Source organism: Lissotriton helveticus, chromosome 4_1, assembly GCF_964261635.1.
Source record: "Lissotriton helveticus chromosome 4_1, aLisHel1.1, whole genome shotgun sequence".
In the NCBI taxonomy this organism is placed as follows: Eukaryota; Metazoa; Chordata; class Amphibia; order Caudata; family Salamandridae; genus Lissotriton; species Lissotriton helveticus.
This window is the reverse complement of record NC_136063.1, coordinates 1,364,329,633-1,364,348,276: the sequence shown is the minus strand read 5'-3', so window position 1 is coordinate 1,364,348,276 and position 18,644 is coordinate 1,364,329,633. Positions and strand designations below refer to the sequence as shown.

Sequence of the window (18,644 nt, the reverse complement as noted above, 5' to 3'; positions counted from 1 at the left end):
CCCCTGTTAGTGTTGTTACACCCCTCCGGCTCCTGCAGACCACACTCGGCTTCCCCACCTGCCGGTGTCCACGATGCGGCACCCGTGATGCTGGTGGCAAGCACAAATCTGGGGTAAGCGTCCTGGAATAATATCGGCACTTGAAGTTTTGAGCGTTAACCCTTTTGCCCTCAGAGAGTGTTAAACTAGAAGGATTATCATACAGGTCAGGCCTCCCAAGGGTAAGCATAACATGCGCCATGTAGGCCAGCCACGGGATCAAAGAGGATTTATCCCATTTTAAACAATCCTGCAAAATTTATCTGCCGAAACAAAGTTCCCCTTTTACCCAAATTTAATGTCAGAGTTTTAGAGGGCTAAGACGGAGCGAGTAAATAATACAGTCTAAGCCTAGTTCTTCGTAAATAATTTCGTGAGGTACACTTTTTGTAACATCCAGAAGACCCCTTATGAGTTTATTTTCGGCTACTAGAATTGGGGCAACCCCGCCATATCCCCATATTCCATGGCCATAACTCACTATTGGGGTGCACTTAGCCCTGTAGATTTCCAGGATCGATTGTATATGAGTGCACCCAAGCCTGCGGGAAAAATCACCTATACTAAATATCGCTCTATTAAAATACAAAAATGTCTGGGTAATAAGTGAGTGCCAATTTAACCCGGAATCTAATTGGACCCCCAGGTATCCAAACGTATCTCCATGGCTAATGTGATGGCCATCCACTATGTATTTCATGGTTTTCGTGCTCGGTGGACCAAACTTCATGATATGTGACTTTGAAAAAATCGTCGTCCGGTCAAAGCTACTAATGAAACTAATAAAAAGAGTAAGAAGCTTTTGTAAACCTTTAGCTGTGCGGGCAATTAAACTATCATCTGCATAGAACTTTGCTAGAGTTTGTTTCATTGTCTCTTCAGATTACATCTATATGTCCCAGTGTTCCAACAATAAGCATACATAATCTGCAAGGGAGATAAAACAGCCATATGTAGTCAAGACAGTAAAGAGCTTAGCACTGACCCAGTTGGCACTGCAAAAGAGAGCAGCAGTCAGGAAAGAAAAAGAGAAAGAACAGGTTTTATTATTTTTTTCTCTCAACTTACTTGTGCTGTTTTTTTAGGCAGGGTGCAGATCTGGTCATCTTGGTGCAGATCTGGTCATCTTGCTGCATACGGTCATGCCAGTTCACACTCATTCCAGGGCAGGATCCAATCTAGACTTCATGTAGGTATGAATGGGTCCTTTTAGCGACAGTGAGCGTACCAAACAAAACGTGACTCGGACACCAGACTGACTAAATATATTGGTCTGTGGAATCTTTTGCATGCTTCCCAAGCCCTCCTTCTTGCACGTCATGACTGGGTGGGGTGTGTTCAGTAAAGTTTGCTAGTGCCACCATACCCAGTGGCGAGATCTTAAAGGTCAGGTTAACTGTTGTTGAGTGGAATGCAGACTTGTACAGCCTGGGCTTGAAAGCAAAACCAAGAGGCTGTTTTTAATCAGCGCTCTAGGTGGAGATGGAGAAATGAAAGGGACACCACAAGGCTGCGAGAAAAGACAAGGACTGGAAGTGAGTATGGGTAAGTCCCACTTGCGTTGAATCAGGATCAAGCTCCCGCAGGCGCAGAAGGTCTTGCAAAAATGCATAGCTGCCTGACCGTTGCTTTAATTTAGTTAATATAAATAATCTTTTATATTAGGAAGCCTTAAAAGGAGAGGGGTCGCAGCCCCAGCACAATTCCCCAGAAGCCGCTGCTGCCACCCATTTCAGCTTTGGTTAGTACTAAAATGGGTGATCATCACACATACAAAGACACGGAGTGACTGCCCAACATCTTTAATAGATGGCCAACACTATGCTGGTATCCGGAACACTACAGAAATATCCTGATGACCCCTAATTTATTTCATGCAGTACTGGATACAAATTAATAGCCAATTCAGTGACTGTTGCCGAGGTGAACGCAAAGAGAAACGCTTATAAATGTTTTATCCTACAAATGCATTTTATTATATAAAAAAAGGTTATATTTATCCAATTTGACAGTCCTTAAACAAGTGCCTAAATATTTCATCTATATTCACAATATATCTGATTCGTACAATGTACATCTCAATGAAATTGGTAGATACCAACTCCTTACCCGCCCTCTAAAAAACAACCCTAAAACTCAAACATTCATTCACATTCATCCACAATCTCTCAACTTCAAACGGTTAAAAAGAACTCCGCATCATAAGAGTCTGAGCAATGCAATAGACACAGGCATAGTTTTCCACCTTTCATTGATTTGAATCAGTTAGTAAACTTAGCTATTCAACTTTTTATGCAGCCAACGCCATTCTGCAGAAGTCACTGGATTATTTATTAGTTTGGATTCAAGTACTAAATGACAAAAATTAGGGGCCTGGTTAATATAGTGTTCTTGTTTCCCTTGGCCCGCATCCCGTCATAATGGTTCCGCGGTCACAGAACCATGCTAGCTTCAGGGAACAATTATATAATCTGGTTGCAACTGCAGCCCCTCATGGGTTGCATCTGCTTAACTCACCCTAACTAATCTGCACTTTAAGACATTTTCAATACGAGATCTATCCGTTTTAAAATCATACTTCATGCAGTAACAAAAACTGCTACCATTACACACATGTGCATATCAAGCACCAGAAGACTTCAGTTTTCTCAATTTAGCAGGATTAAGTTACCAGCAACTAGTAAAATAGTAATACTACATACAGGGGAAGCACATGAACTGAAGACACCAATATCCAAAATGTTTTCGTTTTTTATTAAACCTTGTAGTACAAACCTGAAAAGTAAACAAAAACTGGCAATAAACAACATGGAGTCTTTCCGCACAAGGAAAGAGAGCAGAGCAGTGCTAATAAATTAAATCTCAAACTGTAAGCCAGAGTCACAGAAGTTCACTGTCAAAAGGGGGGGAAAGTACACAGCAAGGCCATAAAAACTGGACAACCACATTGGAAAACACGTGACTTGTTTATGTTATTGTTAAATATTCCAAACAGTTCAGTCTTTTGCACCAAAAACCAACAGATTGTGTTTTAGGACTTTCCCGACAGTCACCACTGGCAAGCTCAGTGCAATATGAGTAGCTACGTCATTGTTGAATTGTAATTATGGAACAGTTTGTGAAAATGTTTCCCTTTTTTCTCTCTTCAACTTCACATGTATAGAACCATTTAAAAAAAAAAGGGCAACAGCTACTCCATTTATTATTTGTTGTCATTGTTCAGTGATGTAAGCAGCACTTATAGAAATGTTACAAGAAAAACCCTGTAAGCATCAAATCCAGCCGATGAAGAAACTGAAATGTAAGGCTTTTTCTTCATCTTTTTTTTTTTCACCGACCCCTGACCACCCCATTCCCCAAGAAAGGCTCAAGTATTTAAAACAATTTACAGGCATATATACAAAAAGATCTGTCAATCTTTCATTTTGTTTGCGAGACATACAGAAATAAAAACAGACAAGATGAGAGGAAATGCATTTTCACATTCAAAAACAAATAACGCAGACCTTCTAGTGGCTCTAAATGTAATATCATGGAACAAAAAATGTCTTAAAAGATGAAAGATTAATGCTGACTGTGTTGTAAAGTTGTGAAAACAGCAGTGGAATGAATATGGAATGTTATAGATTGCACGTCCATAAACGAGAAGCCCTATTTAGGGTTCCATCACTTTTTTTCTTTTTCCTTTTCTTTTCTCTTTTATAAAAGATGCTATTGAAGGTTTTTTTTGACAAAGTAGCCAACAGCACCAAAAAATAACAGAATGGATTTCCTAACGAAATCAGGCACAGATTTTTCCCCCCACACATACACGCAACTTCTCCAAGGCAGGCAGTCCTTTTTTATTTGTTTTTCTCCTTAAACAGATGCATAGTGATGTGCTGGTAAATTTATTTTTTCATCATTTTGCCAATCTTCAGCTGCCATTACCTCAAAAAATAAGGTTTGGGGTTTCTATTTTTTCCCAGGAGTTTTTTAAATATTTTTATGCATTTGTTCCATCCCAAATTCTTTTTTCTAAAAAAAATGTACAAAACGTATCTTGCACATGACAGAATAAAACACAGGCAAGTGGAGCAGGTTCATTCAAGTTTTGTCTTTCTCGCTAGAAAATCTGTTCCCTTGGCTGGGAAAAATAATAATACAAAAACACATCAAACTTCAACCTATTCAAAATGGATTAAATGCCTTTTTTCACAGAATCAAGAAAGGCTTTTGATTCACAGCCACAGGGACCATACAAATAATGTGTTAACCGCCCCACAGGCTGATTTTTTTTTTTTTTAAAACAGTGAATGCACTGCAATTGCAAAATGTTCACTGCAGTAGCCAAGTACAAAAAAAATAGTTCAACAGTTTAATGCTAAAACAAAATTACTTCTCTAAAACCAGAAGAAAAAAAATCTTCCTTAGAGCTAGTGCAAAGACAGCTTGTATTCTACAGCAAGTACTCCAAACTATGGTATAATAATTACAAAAAAAATATATATATTTATATAATCAACAAAACGCTAGAGTGTTGGCATCTTCATGATAAACTGGGTGTTGCAAGTCTCGAAGATGGCACATCGAGTGTTGCTCGTTTGCGTGGTCCTCTTTTTGGTGTTGGCTTGCTAATACCGTTCTCGATGCTGCCATTTTTACCGGATACTTTTCCACATATCTGATTAACTAGACTGATGATTTGTTCCTGGCAGGAAAGAAGAATACCATTAACACATCACAACACTATTCGAGGACACTACAAATTTGAAAGCTCAAAATAGTTCAAGTGCTAATAATACATAACTGAAAAGAAAGTGCACACCAAAGCAAATTTCATGTTTACAATAAAACCATGATTGCTCTTAAACTAGTTAAAAATAAAAATATTTTTTAAAACCATCAAATTAAACATTTTTAAAAGTGAGATAATTGTATTATTTACCAGGAGATGTGTAATGTTTACACTACCTACAATAAGCTAGCCAAGGGAGAGACACATTAGGAAAACATTACTTACATGTAACAATTGGTTGACCGCTTATAGTGCTGTAGAATCACATGCTAGCGCTCGCCTGCCATTTAATGTTGGGAGCAGACATTACAAGACGTTTTTCTCAAAAGAAGTTTAGGTTTTGAGGAGATTCATCAGTCCTCTCTGAAACCCACAATGCACCAGGACAAGAATCCACCTTTAATTGTTCCCCTTCTTCCACAAGAGGTGAGAAGATACGTGGAGTGTTGAGAAGCAGGACTGAGTGTATACTGGTGCACTGAAATTATGATCATATGTGTTTAGAGAAAAAAAACATTGAAACATAGGCTTGCATCTAGAAAGAGCACATTTAAATTCACAGCACTACAAGCTGCTAGCCGATAGTTACATATTAGTGACGCTTTCGGTTTGCTGTCAATGCTGTAAGATCACATGCTAGGAAAGAATAAAAACTAGAACTCTCCGCCATAAAGTAGTGGACTGCAAGCAGATATGGAAGTTGCTTGAAACAAGGTTTTATTAACGGTTTGCCTCACCTGTGCTTCTTGTAGGATATGAATGTCTACCAAGTAGTGCTTTGTAAAGGAATAAGGAGTAGGTCAAGTTGCAGCTTTAAAGAGGTTTGGAAACAGGATGTTTCCTAAGGCAGCAATAGAGCTTTTTTTCTCAGTAGCATGTGCTCTAGGCATAGTGTGGAATGAATGGTTAGCTTTAGCAAAGCAAACTTGAATACATTAGTCGATCTGTATTGTGAGGCTTGACGTATAGGTTGGTTATATAAGAGTTCCCTTGACAGCAAACGTTTTTAATGCTCTTTCAGCAATTTACTAGGGTTGTGAAAAGAAAATTTGTCAATTAGTAGTCTGAATAATGTGGAACGGGGAAAAAAATATTTTGCAGAAAACCAGCGTTATTTGGAGAACACCACTATCTTCTGAGACCTTGATGAAAGGTTCCTTCAGAGTAAGGCTTGTACTTTGTTAACTCGCAGAGATGTGATTTAAGGAGTTTGTTACTTTTTCTGTAAGCATCCAGTTGTAGCATGAGGTGCTGCAGAATTACATGATATGCACACTTCTACCATCTAGAGTTGGACTTGGACATTACAACCTGTTTTTCTCAAAGAAGTCTTTTTAGGTCGAGGACCGAAAGGCTGCGCTTGCGCAGTCTCCGGGAGGAGATTTAATGATTTGGAGTATGGGGGCTTGAACCCGCCTCTCTCCTCCATTGCCTGGCTTCCTAAACGGAGGCCAGCCATTGGAGGAGACAGGCGTCACTCCAATAAATCCCGTCTCTTTCGGATTCGGGGGCGTGTTTTTTTGCGTTCTTTCGACTGTGACGTCACCCGTCACTCAGAACGCCAAACACGCCCCGAATCCGAAATTTTTGGACGTTTGCGGCCGCCATTGTTGCCCGGCCGCCGCCGAGTCTTCCAGTGAGTGCTTGTGTTGGCAACAAACTATTGTACTGGGACACAATTTTGCTGAACCCCTGAAATGGCTTCCTCGCTTCTGACAATCTGAATTGCAAGTGCGCTGATATGAAGACGATGCCAGTGTGAACACAAATGAGCTGTTCTGAAATCCCAACTCGAGTTCCAGTTTCGGGGTTTTCCATCAACTGCACCGATCACTACATCACACTACTAAACAACTACACTTCGCCGCCGAATCCCATGATTTCCTATTTTACAGCGCTACGTGAATAAAGCACTTTTATAGCAGGCCTCTTAAACCGAGATCCCATCTACATAAAAGCACCGCCGCTTTCTGGCGAGGACAGCCATGTTTGACGGCCGCACTTCTGCTGCTCCCTGTAAGGGACTCCCGGGAGCCAGGCAGCTATTCGGCTGGGATGTGTGCAGAGGACCTGGCTATTCACACGGACATTAATTAGTAACAAACAGGGGAAACAAAGAGCCACAGTGCAGCCATGGCATGTAAATACATGTTTAAGGTAAGTGTCATGCCACGCCGCGCTGCGTCCCACGTGTCTCCAGAGGGGACTAGGAGTGGCTGCGGGGCGGAGCAGTCCAATAAAGACGGCTAAACTGGGTGAAGACCTGGCCTTAAACCCCACCGGGAGCCAATGTTTTCCTGCATGTTCCTCAGTGCAGCAACCTCTGCTATCCCTCATACACCCGGAAACCCCTGGCCCAGTTCATGTACACGGGGCCCTGCAAACCACCTGCTGTGAAACCTACCTTGCGGCGTGCCAGGTGTACTGTCTAAAGTCCGCTTCCGGGGTACACGGCGTGCGTGGTGCCCTCTGATCCTTTGTGTTTGTAGAACAGAACTGGTGCCCCTGGCCTAAGGCCCGGTGCATACCAACTGTCTTATTGTCCTCAAATCCTGTGGGCTCGTTCAATAATAACTCAATGTAATCTTACATCAGCCCTCGAGGCCCGCAGTGTAAGCTCAGCACCTGGAGCCTACGCTGCCCAAACCCTGCAGAGAAGGAGATCTGCACCTGGCTCTGTGCCACACCCCCGCGCAGTGAGGGAGCACAGCCCTAATGAGCCTGGTGCATCTGGGCGTTTTCTTTGGTGCCCACGCTCATTGACCCAGTTCAGCCACTGTGCCGTATTTCTGGTAACTTTAATGCACGCAGAGCAGCCACTGATGTGTGAACAGATATTCTCCATGAACATATGCCTGTGCAAGCAGTTAGTCAGGCGATATCATTATTTCGCCTGAGGCTTTCTTCAGCACACCACGGCGAAGAAATCCTTAAGGAGGGTTTCTGTGAGAAAATGTCATCCTTCGCACACAGCCCCACCCCCAGCAGAAAGTAACATCTTAAATTGCTCAAATTTGAGGGGAAGAACAGTACGGCAAAATGGGCCCCCTCAAAATCAAATGCCCCATAGAACTATCAACAGTGACAACCTTTTCTCTCTATTGCTTCTTTCTTTCTTTCCTTCGTTCTTTCTTTCCTCTTCACCCCTCCTACCCTGTGCGCGCATTGTTACGCCACCCCGCTCTCCAATCTGTCTTTCTTAATCTCTCTCTCTCACCTCTGTATGTCTCCGTTTTTCTCACTCAGTTCCCTCTGGCTCTCTCTCATCCTCTCTCTCACTCACTCTTTTCTCTCGCTGTCGATTCCCTTGTCACCTCTATCTATTGGTGCCTGCACCCATTCTCTGTCTAGTGCTCTCTCTTGCACACACTTGAAGACTCCGTGCCTTTCCAGGTATGAACAGATTTCTGTTTCTAAATGCCTCTCCCACTCTGACTTTGTCGAAATTCCACTGTCTCTGCAATTTGGTAGCCCCCTCAAGAATCCTGGGGCTGATCCCATCTCTAAGCACAGCAAGAAAATGCCACCTCTTTCCCCACTCTGAACCCTGTGTGTGTGTGTGTGTGTGGGGGGGGGGGGGGGGGGGGAGGGGCTGTGTGTGTGTGGGGGGAGGCTGTGTGTCTGTGTGGGGGGGCTGTGTGTGTGTGTGTGTGTGGGGAGGGCTCTGTGTGTGTGGGGGGCTCTGTGTGTGTGTGGGGGGGCTCTGTGTGTGTGTGGGGGGGGCTCTGTGTGTCTGTGGGGGGGGCTCTGTGTGTCTGTGGGGGGCTCTGTGTGTGTGGGGGGGGGCTCTGTGTGTGTGTGGGGGGGCTCAGTGTGTGTGTGGGGGTGGCTCTGTGTGTGTGGCTGTGTGGCTCTGCGTGAGTGTGTGGCTCTGTGTGGATAGCTTTTTTTGTAGGTGGCTCTATGTGTGGGTGGCTCTGCCTGTGTGAGGGTGGCTCTATGTGAATGACTCTGTGTGGGTGGCTCTGTATGTGTGTGTGGGTGGCTTTGTGTGTGTGGCTCTGTGTGGGTGTAAATGCAATAGGTCATGCATTTGCGAGCGATTAAGCTATTGGCATTGTAAATGACAATGCCATTTATTTAACGATTAAGCTATTGGCAATGTAAATGACAATGCCATTTATTTATGATTTAAAAAAAAAAAAGTCATGAGCAATGCCAATAGCTCTACCTTTAATAATGCCGAGCTTTTATAGCTGACGTGACGTCGAGTCTCCTCTTCGAGAGACTGTGCATGTTCAATGGCTCTATTGTTATATTGTTTATTTTTTCCCCACTGCCATGATGGCGAGTGAGGATGGAGCTAGTAAAGTATTAATTGCTGCTAATATATATATATATATATATATATATATATATATATTCACTGAAAAAACCATAGGTTATAGACCATATATAGTTAGGAATTAGCATTTAAAAAACCTTATTTTACTCACACAAAACCATTGAAATTCCATATATAGTTAGTTGCACTAACTATATATTGCGCACCCGCAATCCACTGCTGATGATGTCACATATTACATCATTCATGACATGGTCAGTGACATCACTGATGACATCACTGATGACATCTCAAATGACATCACTGATGACATCACTGATGACAACATCCAGTGACTATGTTTCTGTAAAGTTAAAATATGTCTTACATATTGAAGAATGAGTGGATGTATAAGTGTCTGGACGAAGGATTTAGTAGGTGCATGACTGAATGTATGAGTGAGTGATTAAATGTGTCTCACTGAGTGCATGGGTTAGTGACTAAACTGTCTTAATTTGTGCATCATTATGTCTGTTGTTCTGTAAACTGCTGCATGTGTTGATCAGTAGCTATATGAGTAACTATATGGGTTATTGATTGATTGCCCAAGTATTTGCATGGGAGACTGAGTGTGTGTGTGGCTGGATGGGAGGTGTGTGACTCTGTACAGATCAATGTGTACTTGTATCAATGATTGTATAAGAGAGTAAGTATGTGTTAGTATATGGTTGAAAACGTAAGGTGCTCTATGTTTAACTGTATAGAGTAGAAAATGGAAGTGTGATTGATTCTTTACAGGACTGACTAGGTGTGTGAGTAACTCCATGGATGAGTGGCAGAGTGTGAGTGTCTGTATAGGTGTATGAGTGCATATGATTGTGTTGTAAACATGAGTGATTGTATGTATGAATGATTGTATGGGTGAATGAGTGAATGTGTGTGTAGACGTAGGAATCAGTGAGTACGTATGTAGTAACTAGTATTGGTGTGTCAATGGTTTCAAAAATTATACTCTGTTTTTAACACTGGGTGAAACAGAGGTTATATTAAAATGTGAGGAGATGCATTGTATTGTCACATGAATGATATCATCAGTGATGTGATCATTGATGTCAAGTGAGATGTCATCAGTGATGTCATTTGAGATGTCATCAGTGATGTCATCAGTGATGTCACTGACCATGTCATGAATGATGTAATATGTGACATCATCAGCAGTGGATTGCGGGTGCGCAATATATAGTTAGTGCAACTAACTATATATGGAATTTCAATGGTTTTGTGTGAGTAAAATAAGGTTTTTTAAATGCTAATTCCTAACTATATATGGTCTATAACCTATGGTTTTTTCAGTGAATTTTCAAGGTTTTGTAAATGCTAATTCCTAACTATATATGGTCTATAACCTATGGTTTTTTCAGTGAATTTCAATGGTTTTTTAATAGCAAATATCATAAGCTGTCGAATGTCAAGTACGTGGTAAGAATTTTTTTTTTCGTGTTTATGCACACTGATCTGCTTTGATTGCTGCCCCCCACCCCTCATTTCTATTAGGAGTACTCTCTCTTTGCAGATAGTGAAGGGTAGTTAACGCAGCCCTTTCCCCCTTTGTAATCCGTCGTGCCTGCTTCTCTCTCCATTTGATTGATTGTTCTCTTTGGTTCATTCTCTATTTACAAACAAGCACAGAGTCGCAATACTCTGTTTAGTCTTTGCAGATAGCGAAAAATCGTGTAAAAAAACAAAAGGAATCGAGCAAAATCAGTAGGCCACTAATGGGATCTCTTTTGACCTCGCTAAAATAGAAACATTAGGAACAACCTGTTGAAAATAGCAATGCGTATGTATATAAGCGGCGTTCATTTGTGTTCACAGTACCCCTTGTTGATTGTTTCAATCGAGCATTGAATTGTTCGAAGTTAATTCTCTTAACGATCTTCTCTACCTGCAAACGAGGAAGAATAGGAATATTCTATCTCCCTTTGCAGATAGTGAAGGGTAGGTAACGCAAGCCTTTAACACGTCGTACCTATTTCATTCCTCATTGATTGATTGATTGTCCGAACATTGACTGTTTGGGAATTAGTTCTTTTTGGAGGTATTCCCTGTTTGCAAATAAACGTAGGAAAATCTCTGCAAGTAGTGAAAGGGTACGTAATGCGGACCGTTCTCCCCCGTTGTAATCTGTCATGCCTATCTACTCCCCACTGATTGATGCACCTTTTTCACCCGGACCATTTACTAGAGATACGTCATCTGGCCCGACCAGAGAGCACCCCTAGTGAAAAGGACATATGCAATAATAACAAAGTGATCACTGTATCCTGTTAACAGAAACTTTACCATGAAACAACCTGGAAAGAAAAAAATAGGAAAACGAAAATCAGTAGGCCACTGATGAACATGAACTTTTATTAAACAACGAACAAAGAAACGATAACATAACGTAATGATAAAACCTATTAATGTCCTAGAAACAAGAAAACGTTAAAATATGCCAGTGGTGAGAGACCAGAAAAACAGTAAGAGAAACCAAATCACCCCTCGCTGTCCCACCGCCTGCCACGCCAAAAAAATCGATAGACTAGGGAAAATGCAAGTCAGTAGAACATCCACCCCCACTCTGGAAACTTCCAAGGTGGGGCAGGGTTCCGGCTACGCCCAGCCGGGAGCAGCCCATATAAGGCAGGTCCTGCTGCCACGCCTCGGCCAGGAGATCCTAACGTAGGGTGTAGCCGGAGGAGAGGCCGAGACCAGCGGGACCCGGCCAGGGGATTGCCTTTACAACGCTGAACAGTTGCAGGGGGGGGGAATGTCTCCTCGACCCTCCCCTCTCTCTCCCAGTCCGGCCGCGGTGGCCCTTGAGAGTTGCAGGTAGTCCCGCCACATGCTCTTCCGGTCCGACCACCAACGGTCGGGGGGCCGAGGCCGACGGGATCCGGCTGCAGCCGATAAACCAAGAAACCCGTTCATGGGGCCAGAGCCAGGGGCGTCCGGCCGACATCCACCGGAAGCCCGGCCCGAAGACGGACGGGACACTTCTTTCTTTTATAATGGCTGCGACAACACTGGAGGGGGATGTCTTGCACATGCCTCCGACCCCCCCCTCGTCCTCATCGCCTGGTCCGGCCATAACAAATCTCAAGCGAGACGCCGTGGGGTGCACTGGGAGGGAGAGACGGTGCGAACAGGCCTCTCCCGCCTCCCCAGGTGGAGGCTTCCCAGCTGCACCCTCAGCGCTCCAGGCGGTGGCATCCTAACAACTACAGTGCTGCACAGTTTCGGAACGACCTAGATAACGGTTCTTCCACTGTGGCCATGCTGCAACGTCTCGCCCGGCAGGGTGGAGCCCGTCCGCTCATGTGACCCCGCGATCGCCGGTAGCTGCCGAACTCTCAAAATGGCGGTCGACCTGGCAAGAGCGGGCCCAACATAAAGAAATGGCCCGGTCACTGGTTGACTCCACCACCGTAGTCCTCCACGACCTTGAAGATTCTAGAGGAGCCGCGGGAGTCTCCGACCCCCGATGGGGAATGACTGCCATGATCGCCCGTGGAGTGACGAAACTGTATCCGCGGGACGTCGGCGCTCCCATGCTGGCGCCAGCCTCACTTTGAATTACTACAATCCTGCAGACCTTACTTCCGGTGAAAGCACAGTGTGACCCGGTAGGAAAAATTATTGCACCCCCTCCCCTTTTTGACTGATAGTTCAAACCACCGATCCTTTCCTTTGCCCTTTTAACGGAACTTTGGACTGCCTCCCCCTCTTTTACATTTTCTAGAGAAAACAAAACATTAACCACTACATTAGCATAGCAGTTGACACCAGAACTGTTTTCAAATTGAAAACCAACAACATCTTCAACAGAATCCTTTTTGTTTCTGCTGTGACCCTGCTACAGCACAGGCATTGTCCCCAGCAGTAATTCTGCAATGCCGGTAAGAATAGCTGTGGTGCCTACTGGACTCACTCACCCCCGCGGCGCCCCACGCCGTTTTTTGCTGGGCGGCAACTTACTAGACATCACTTTCGTGCCATCTAGATTTCAGCGCGTTCTGCTGCCTTGGAACTATTCGCACAACAGACCGCTACTGACAAGAATATTTCATTATTGGTGCTGTCAATTTCAATAAATCTATTGGATAATTAAAAAGAAATTGCCACGGTCTCTTCGTTGTTTAAATGTTTTTACTGTTTTTGTTTTGTTGTATATATTTATATGTTATTAAAGTTTTATATTCCTACTACTTTGTTGGAGTGCTATATATTTTTAATGTGACACATAATTGTAAAAACTTTGATGTACAAAGAGTCATTCCTGGAATCTTCCGCTTCAGGCTCGGTCCCCTCCCCAATCACAATACAGGATGGTTTTCAGATAGTAGGAACGCGTGTGCTGTGACGGATCACATCGGGTGTGGGCCTTGATCTACTATAACTCCTTTGAAGAGGGGTGATTCTTTACAGCTGGGGCCATAAACTACATCTGCAGGGCTAGCTGATAGCCTAGGACCGGCCTGGACATTCGGACACAGAGGAAGAGGAGTGTCAGAGGGTGCGGTAGTGAATAGGGCGAAAGGGAGGTGTCGGGCGGGCACAGAGTGTGATTCTCAGGGAAGAGCAGCGCAGATGGGGGAAGGTTTATTGCCCATGCATAAGACAGAGAGCGGTGGTGACCAGTGCCTGGGGGAGATGCTTACGAGGGTGAGGAGCCATGCTACGAATCGACAGCGTGCAGAGAGTGGGTCTGGTCAAGACATCTAAAATGGCTGCCGTGCACGACAAAAGTGTGGCATTTCAAAAAAGGCAAGATGGCGCAGACAATGTTTTTCAACACTTCCTCATTTCCTTCGAATCGAACGTTAACAGACGTTGGGGCATATTACCAAAGTTAAGCGATATTTATCGCTAACGATGCTTACCAACCAATTTTTTACCACTAAGCATCGTCAGAAATTATCGAAGATAAACCTTACTATTATCAAGGTTTATCGCAAATGCGATAATAAACGGCCGCAATGCATGAATATCGCTAAAAACTCAGCGATATTCATGCATTACCGAGCTAATACTCTTAGCCATGTTATCCACCTCCCATTGGATAACATGGCTAAGAACTGCTCAGGGCAGGTGTTACTTTTTGGAGATATTCGCGCTTACCGCGAATATCTCCAAAAGTTGGTAATAGGAGATAGATATCTTGCATGTTGTAATGCAAGTTATTGTGGTATATGGAACTCATACCATAATCTCTCAGGAAAGCAGAAACTGATCCTTTTGGGACCGCCTAAAAAGGCCTAGGGGGTGAGGAGTACTCTACTTTGCCCCCTTTTCACGTTCCAAACTATTTTATTTTACTCTCTTCTGTAATTACACAAAATACCAGCGATAAGATGCATCGGAGACACACAGTGAGAGAAAGGAGGCCGGAGATGAAGAAGACATGTCAAATACACATTGGAGATAATATAGTGGCAGAAGGGAAGTAAATATGAGTAAACTTACCATGTAACATAAAAATGTTGCACTCTATACTATAAGTCTCATTTTATACTACAATCACTTCGCTACAACCTCATAAATTAAAAATAAAAATGAATAATGTCTCAAACAATTTTTGATTTCTAAATATAAATTTATTCTTCAGAATTTTCTAAATTTGAAAGAACTAGTAACATGTCCTCATCAGTAATTTCCTCTTCAATCATCTCATCTGGAATCTCCTCATTAAAAGTCTGCAATGATGATTCTTGTAACTCTATGGTCTCCAAACACTCGATAAATTCGCCATCAAGAGATTGATCAAAAAAATCATTCAAGTCATCTCCTCCTTCTGACAATATTTCATTATTGGTGCTGTCAATTTCAATCAATGTAGTGGAATCATTCAAGTCATCTCCTCCTTGTGACAATATTTCATTATTGGTGCTGTCCATTTCAATCAATCTAATGGAATCATACAAGCCATCTCCTCCTTGTGACAATATTTCATTATTGGTGCTCTCAATTTCAATCAATGTAGTGGAATCATTCAAGTCATCTCCTTGTGACAATATTTCATTCTTGGTGCTGTCCATTTCAATCAATCTAATGGAATCATACAAGTCATGTCCTCCTTGTGACAATATTTCATTATTGGTGCTCTCAATTTCAATCAATGTGTTGGACAATTCAAAAGAAATTGCCACGGTCTCTTCATTGTGAGCCATTTTATTTTGAAATTGCTTGCTGTAAATTGCAGAAAAAAATAATCACTTTCATTTATCGTCTTTAGTAATACATAATATAAAACTAACTTTATCAAGTATTTAGTATAACAGAAGGACTGCAAATAAATAACAGAAAACATTTTTCAAATTATCTTCAAGTGTACAACATAGTTCCCCATACAAATTAACAACTCACCTTTTTAAAAGTAGCAGAAGTGTTAGTACTGTGTAAATCAAACACCAGAAATTCACCACCAAAAATTCCTCACAAATGTACCTCAGACAGTAGTATCACAAAATGGCTGTGGTTTCCTCTCATTTGACATATATACATAACCAATTAACTTTCATCACACACAAATACAAAACCAAAGTAACATTTTAATTGGTTCTAAATTTCAACACTTTCAAATGTGTTTTCCCCATGCAATTTTCCATAGGACATTTACATACGTCTACAGCCTGAATGGCTGAACGGAATTACACCAAACTTGGCAAAATGGTACATCAAACCTAAGAGGTCAGGAAGGATCTACTATGCCCCCTTATGGTCATTTCCCCCTTCGCTTTGGCCTCCTCTTGTCTCTCAATCCTACCGAGGGACAAGATGGCGGCCGCTACGGACTGTTTGGAATGTTGACAGACGCCGGAGAACCAATCAGCTTCGCAAAGCTCCGTAACGCGAAAAGTACGCGAAGCGGAGCGCTGTTACAGATATATATCTTTTTTTCAACGTTAATTTCTCAAAATCCACTGGAGCACATATATTGAGACCTAGCAAAGGCACATCGGGCTACCAGTCCCTAATATTTTGCCAAGTTTCGTGCAAATCCATTCAGCCGTTCGATTATTATTATTTTGGGTTTTTTTTGCCCCGCGGGGCCCTTTTAAAACCTCCACATCAAACCTAGGGGGTCAGCGAGGATCTACTATGCCCCCTTATAGTTATTTCCCCCTTTGTTTTGACCTCCTCTTGTCTCTCGATCCTACCGAGAGACAAGATGGCGGCCGCTACGGACTGTTTGGAATGTTGACAGACGCCGGAGAACCAATCAGCTTCGCTTCACAAAGCTCCGTTGCGCGAAAAGTCCGCGAACCAGAGCGCTAACCGGTCCGCTGTTACAGATATATATCTTTTTTTAAACGTTAATTTCTCAAAATCCACTGGAGCACATATATTGAGACCTACAAAAGGCACATCGGGCTACCAGTCCCTACAATTTTGCCAAGTTTCGTGCAAATCCATTCAGCCGTTCGGGCTAAAAGTGAGGCCAACCGCCCTATGGAAAACTCAATGTTAAAAACACGTTTTGGGACCCCCCTTTTTTCTCGGCCCCCACTGGACGAACCCCCCCCAAATTTTCAAGGGCTGCTCAGAAACAAAATGTGCCATTTTCCTGAAAATTTCAGCCGATTCCGTCCACAAACGCCAAAGTTATTAGACATAGAATTTTCAAAAAACCCATAGAGAAAAAATCCTAACTATATATACCTACTGGCGACCGCCAGTAGGTAATATATATATATATATATATATATATATATATATATATATATATATATATATATATATATATATATATATATATATATATATATATATATATATAAATATATATCCATAACCTACTGGTGGTTGCCAGTAGGTAGTTATAGTTAGGACCTAGTTTCCATAGGAAAAGCATTTTTTGACTTGCCTATAACTTTATTGTGGTTTGACCAATCTTCAAGAAATTCTCCCAAAAAAGTGTTAAAGTAGTTTCTGCGTGTCACGGAAAGTTCAGGGGTGATCCGTGCTGTGGGGACAGAGAAGTAATGGCACAAAAAAAGGGTGTGTTTGTAATGTTAATTCCCTTAGGAACTAGTTGTCATACCTAGAGCCCGAACCGCTGGACGGAATTACACCAAATCTGGCAAAAAGGTTAACTTTGTTATGCAGATTGTGCTTTTTGGTATTTGGTGAAAAGCCCTCCAGACATTTCTGAGGAATTTAAGCTAAAAATGATAGTTCTCTGGCCGCTGATATTTTGCAGTGGTTTCACGATTAACTGCGAATGCACGCACCAACTGGAGTGCTCTGATAGGCTGCACACAACCTGAACAGAAAGTTGCAGCCGCTATTTTATAGTTCTGTAACGATTCCTGGGGGTGAAAATTTGTCTGAAAGCGGACATAAGGAGTCAGGGTGGAGATACTCTGACCCCTTGTTTGAGAAATGGGTGTGTTATGCATCTAAAATTGATTTGTTTTGATTGCCCGCAATATTCGTGATGACGCTGCTTACGCCAGTGCGGCCCCATGTTCCATTGCAGGGACATTACGAATATCGTGGCAACATCACAAACATTGGCGGAAACATAAAAAAAATATATATATTTTTACACATGCCTGTCACTGTCACACACTCATGTACAAACTCACCCAGACACTTGTACATCTATTCACAAACCGAATCACACACTTCTACATCCAGTTACATACCCACTCAGATACTCGTGCACTCACTCACATACCCATTCAGGTACTTATGCACCCACTTACAGACACACTTGGAGTGATGCACCCCTGTACAGTTCCACTCCAAGACCCATACAGCCACTTAGACACCATCTAATAGACTGATACAGACCTTCTCAAAACCTAGCCATTCACCCATACATTCACGGAGGCACCTAATCACTCACTTATACAGTCAGTAACACACCTACTGAATCATCCATAAGGCACTCATACACCCGCTCATTCATCAACACACCTTGTTATATATATTTAACACTCAAACATTTTAAATCACTCACAGTCACTGACCATGTCATGAGTGATGTAATATGTGAGGTCATAAGCAGTGCATTGTGGGGGCAAGAGATATAGTTAGCTCAACTAACTAGAACTGCTGAATTTCTCTGGCTTTGTACGAGTGAAACTTGAGTCTAACTAGAATGGCTCTGTAAGGAATATGCTACTTACCAGTATGCATCTGTTCTTGGCATAGAGGGCTGCAGAGTGGTACATTTATGAATAGATCGCCATCTGGTGTTGGGCTCGGATGATTGCACTTTGTTTTTCTTCTGGAGAAGTCTTTGTCGTCATAGGTGACTCCTCCTCTCGGTGTTAGTGCGCATGGGCATCGGCTCCATCCTTAGATTGTTTTGCCATAGTAGGGTTAGATGGAGTAGTGTAGTGTAGTACATAAAGATATGCCCATGTAAATGTATCTAAATAAGATAATGTTGGGACAGACACAGGTTTCCGGGGAGGCAGGGAGGGCATGTACCACTCTGCAGCCCTCTATGCCAAGAACAGATGCATACTGGTAAGTAGCATATTCCGTTCGAGGCATATGGGCTGCAGA

The 18,644-nt window shown here is 42.6% G+C and overlaps 1 protein-coding gene across 2 annotated transcripts in view; it reads right to left on the bottom strand.

Annotated features, from left to right (window-relative positions):
- Nucleotides 1–2,772: 2,772 nt before the first annotated feature.
- Nucleotides 2,773–18,644, bottom strand: part of JARID2 (jumonji and AT-rich interaction domain containing 2) — a 666,167-nt gene continuing 650,295 nt past the window's right edge. The window contains exon 18 of one of the 2 annotated variants that reach the window (XM_078687918.1): nt 2,773–4,729. In XM_078687918.1, coding sequence (XP_078544044.1) covers nt 4,568–4,729 — 162 coding nt within the window. In that variant the 3' untranslated portion in view covers nt 2,773–4,567. The remainder of the gene's footprint in view (nt 4,730–18,644) is intronic. The other variant, XM_078687917.1, reaches the window with a different exon arrangement.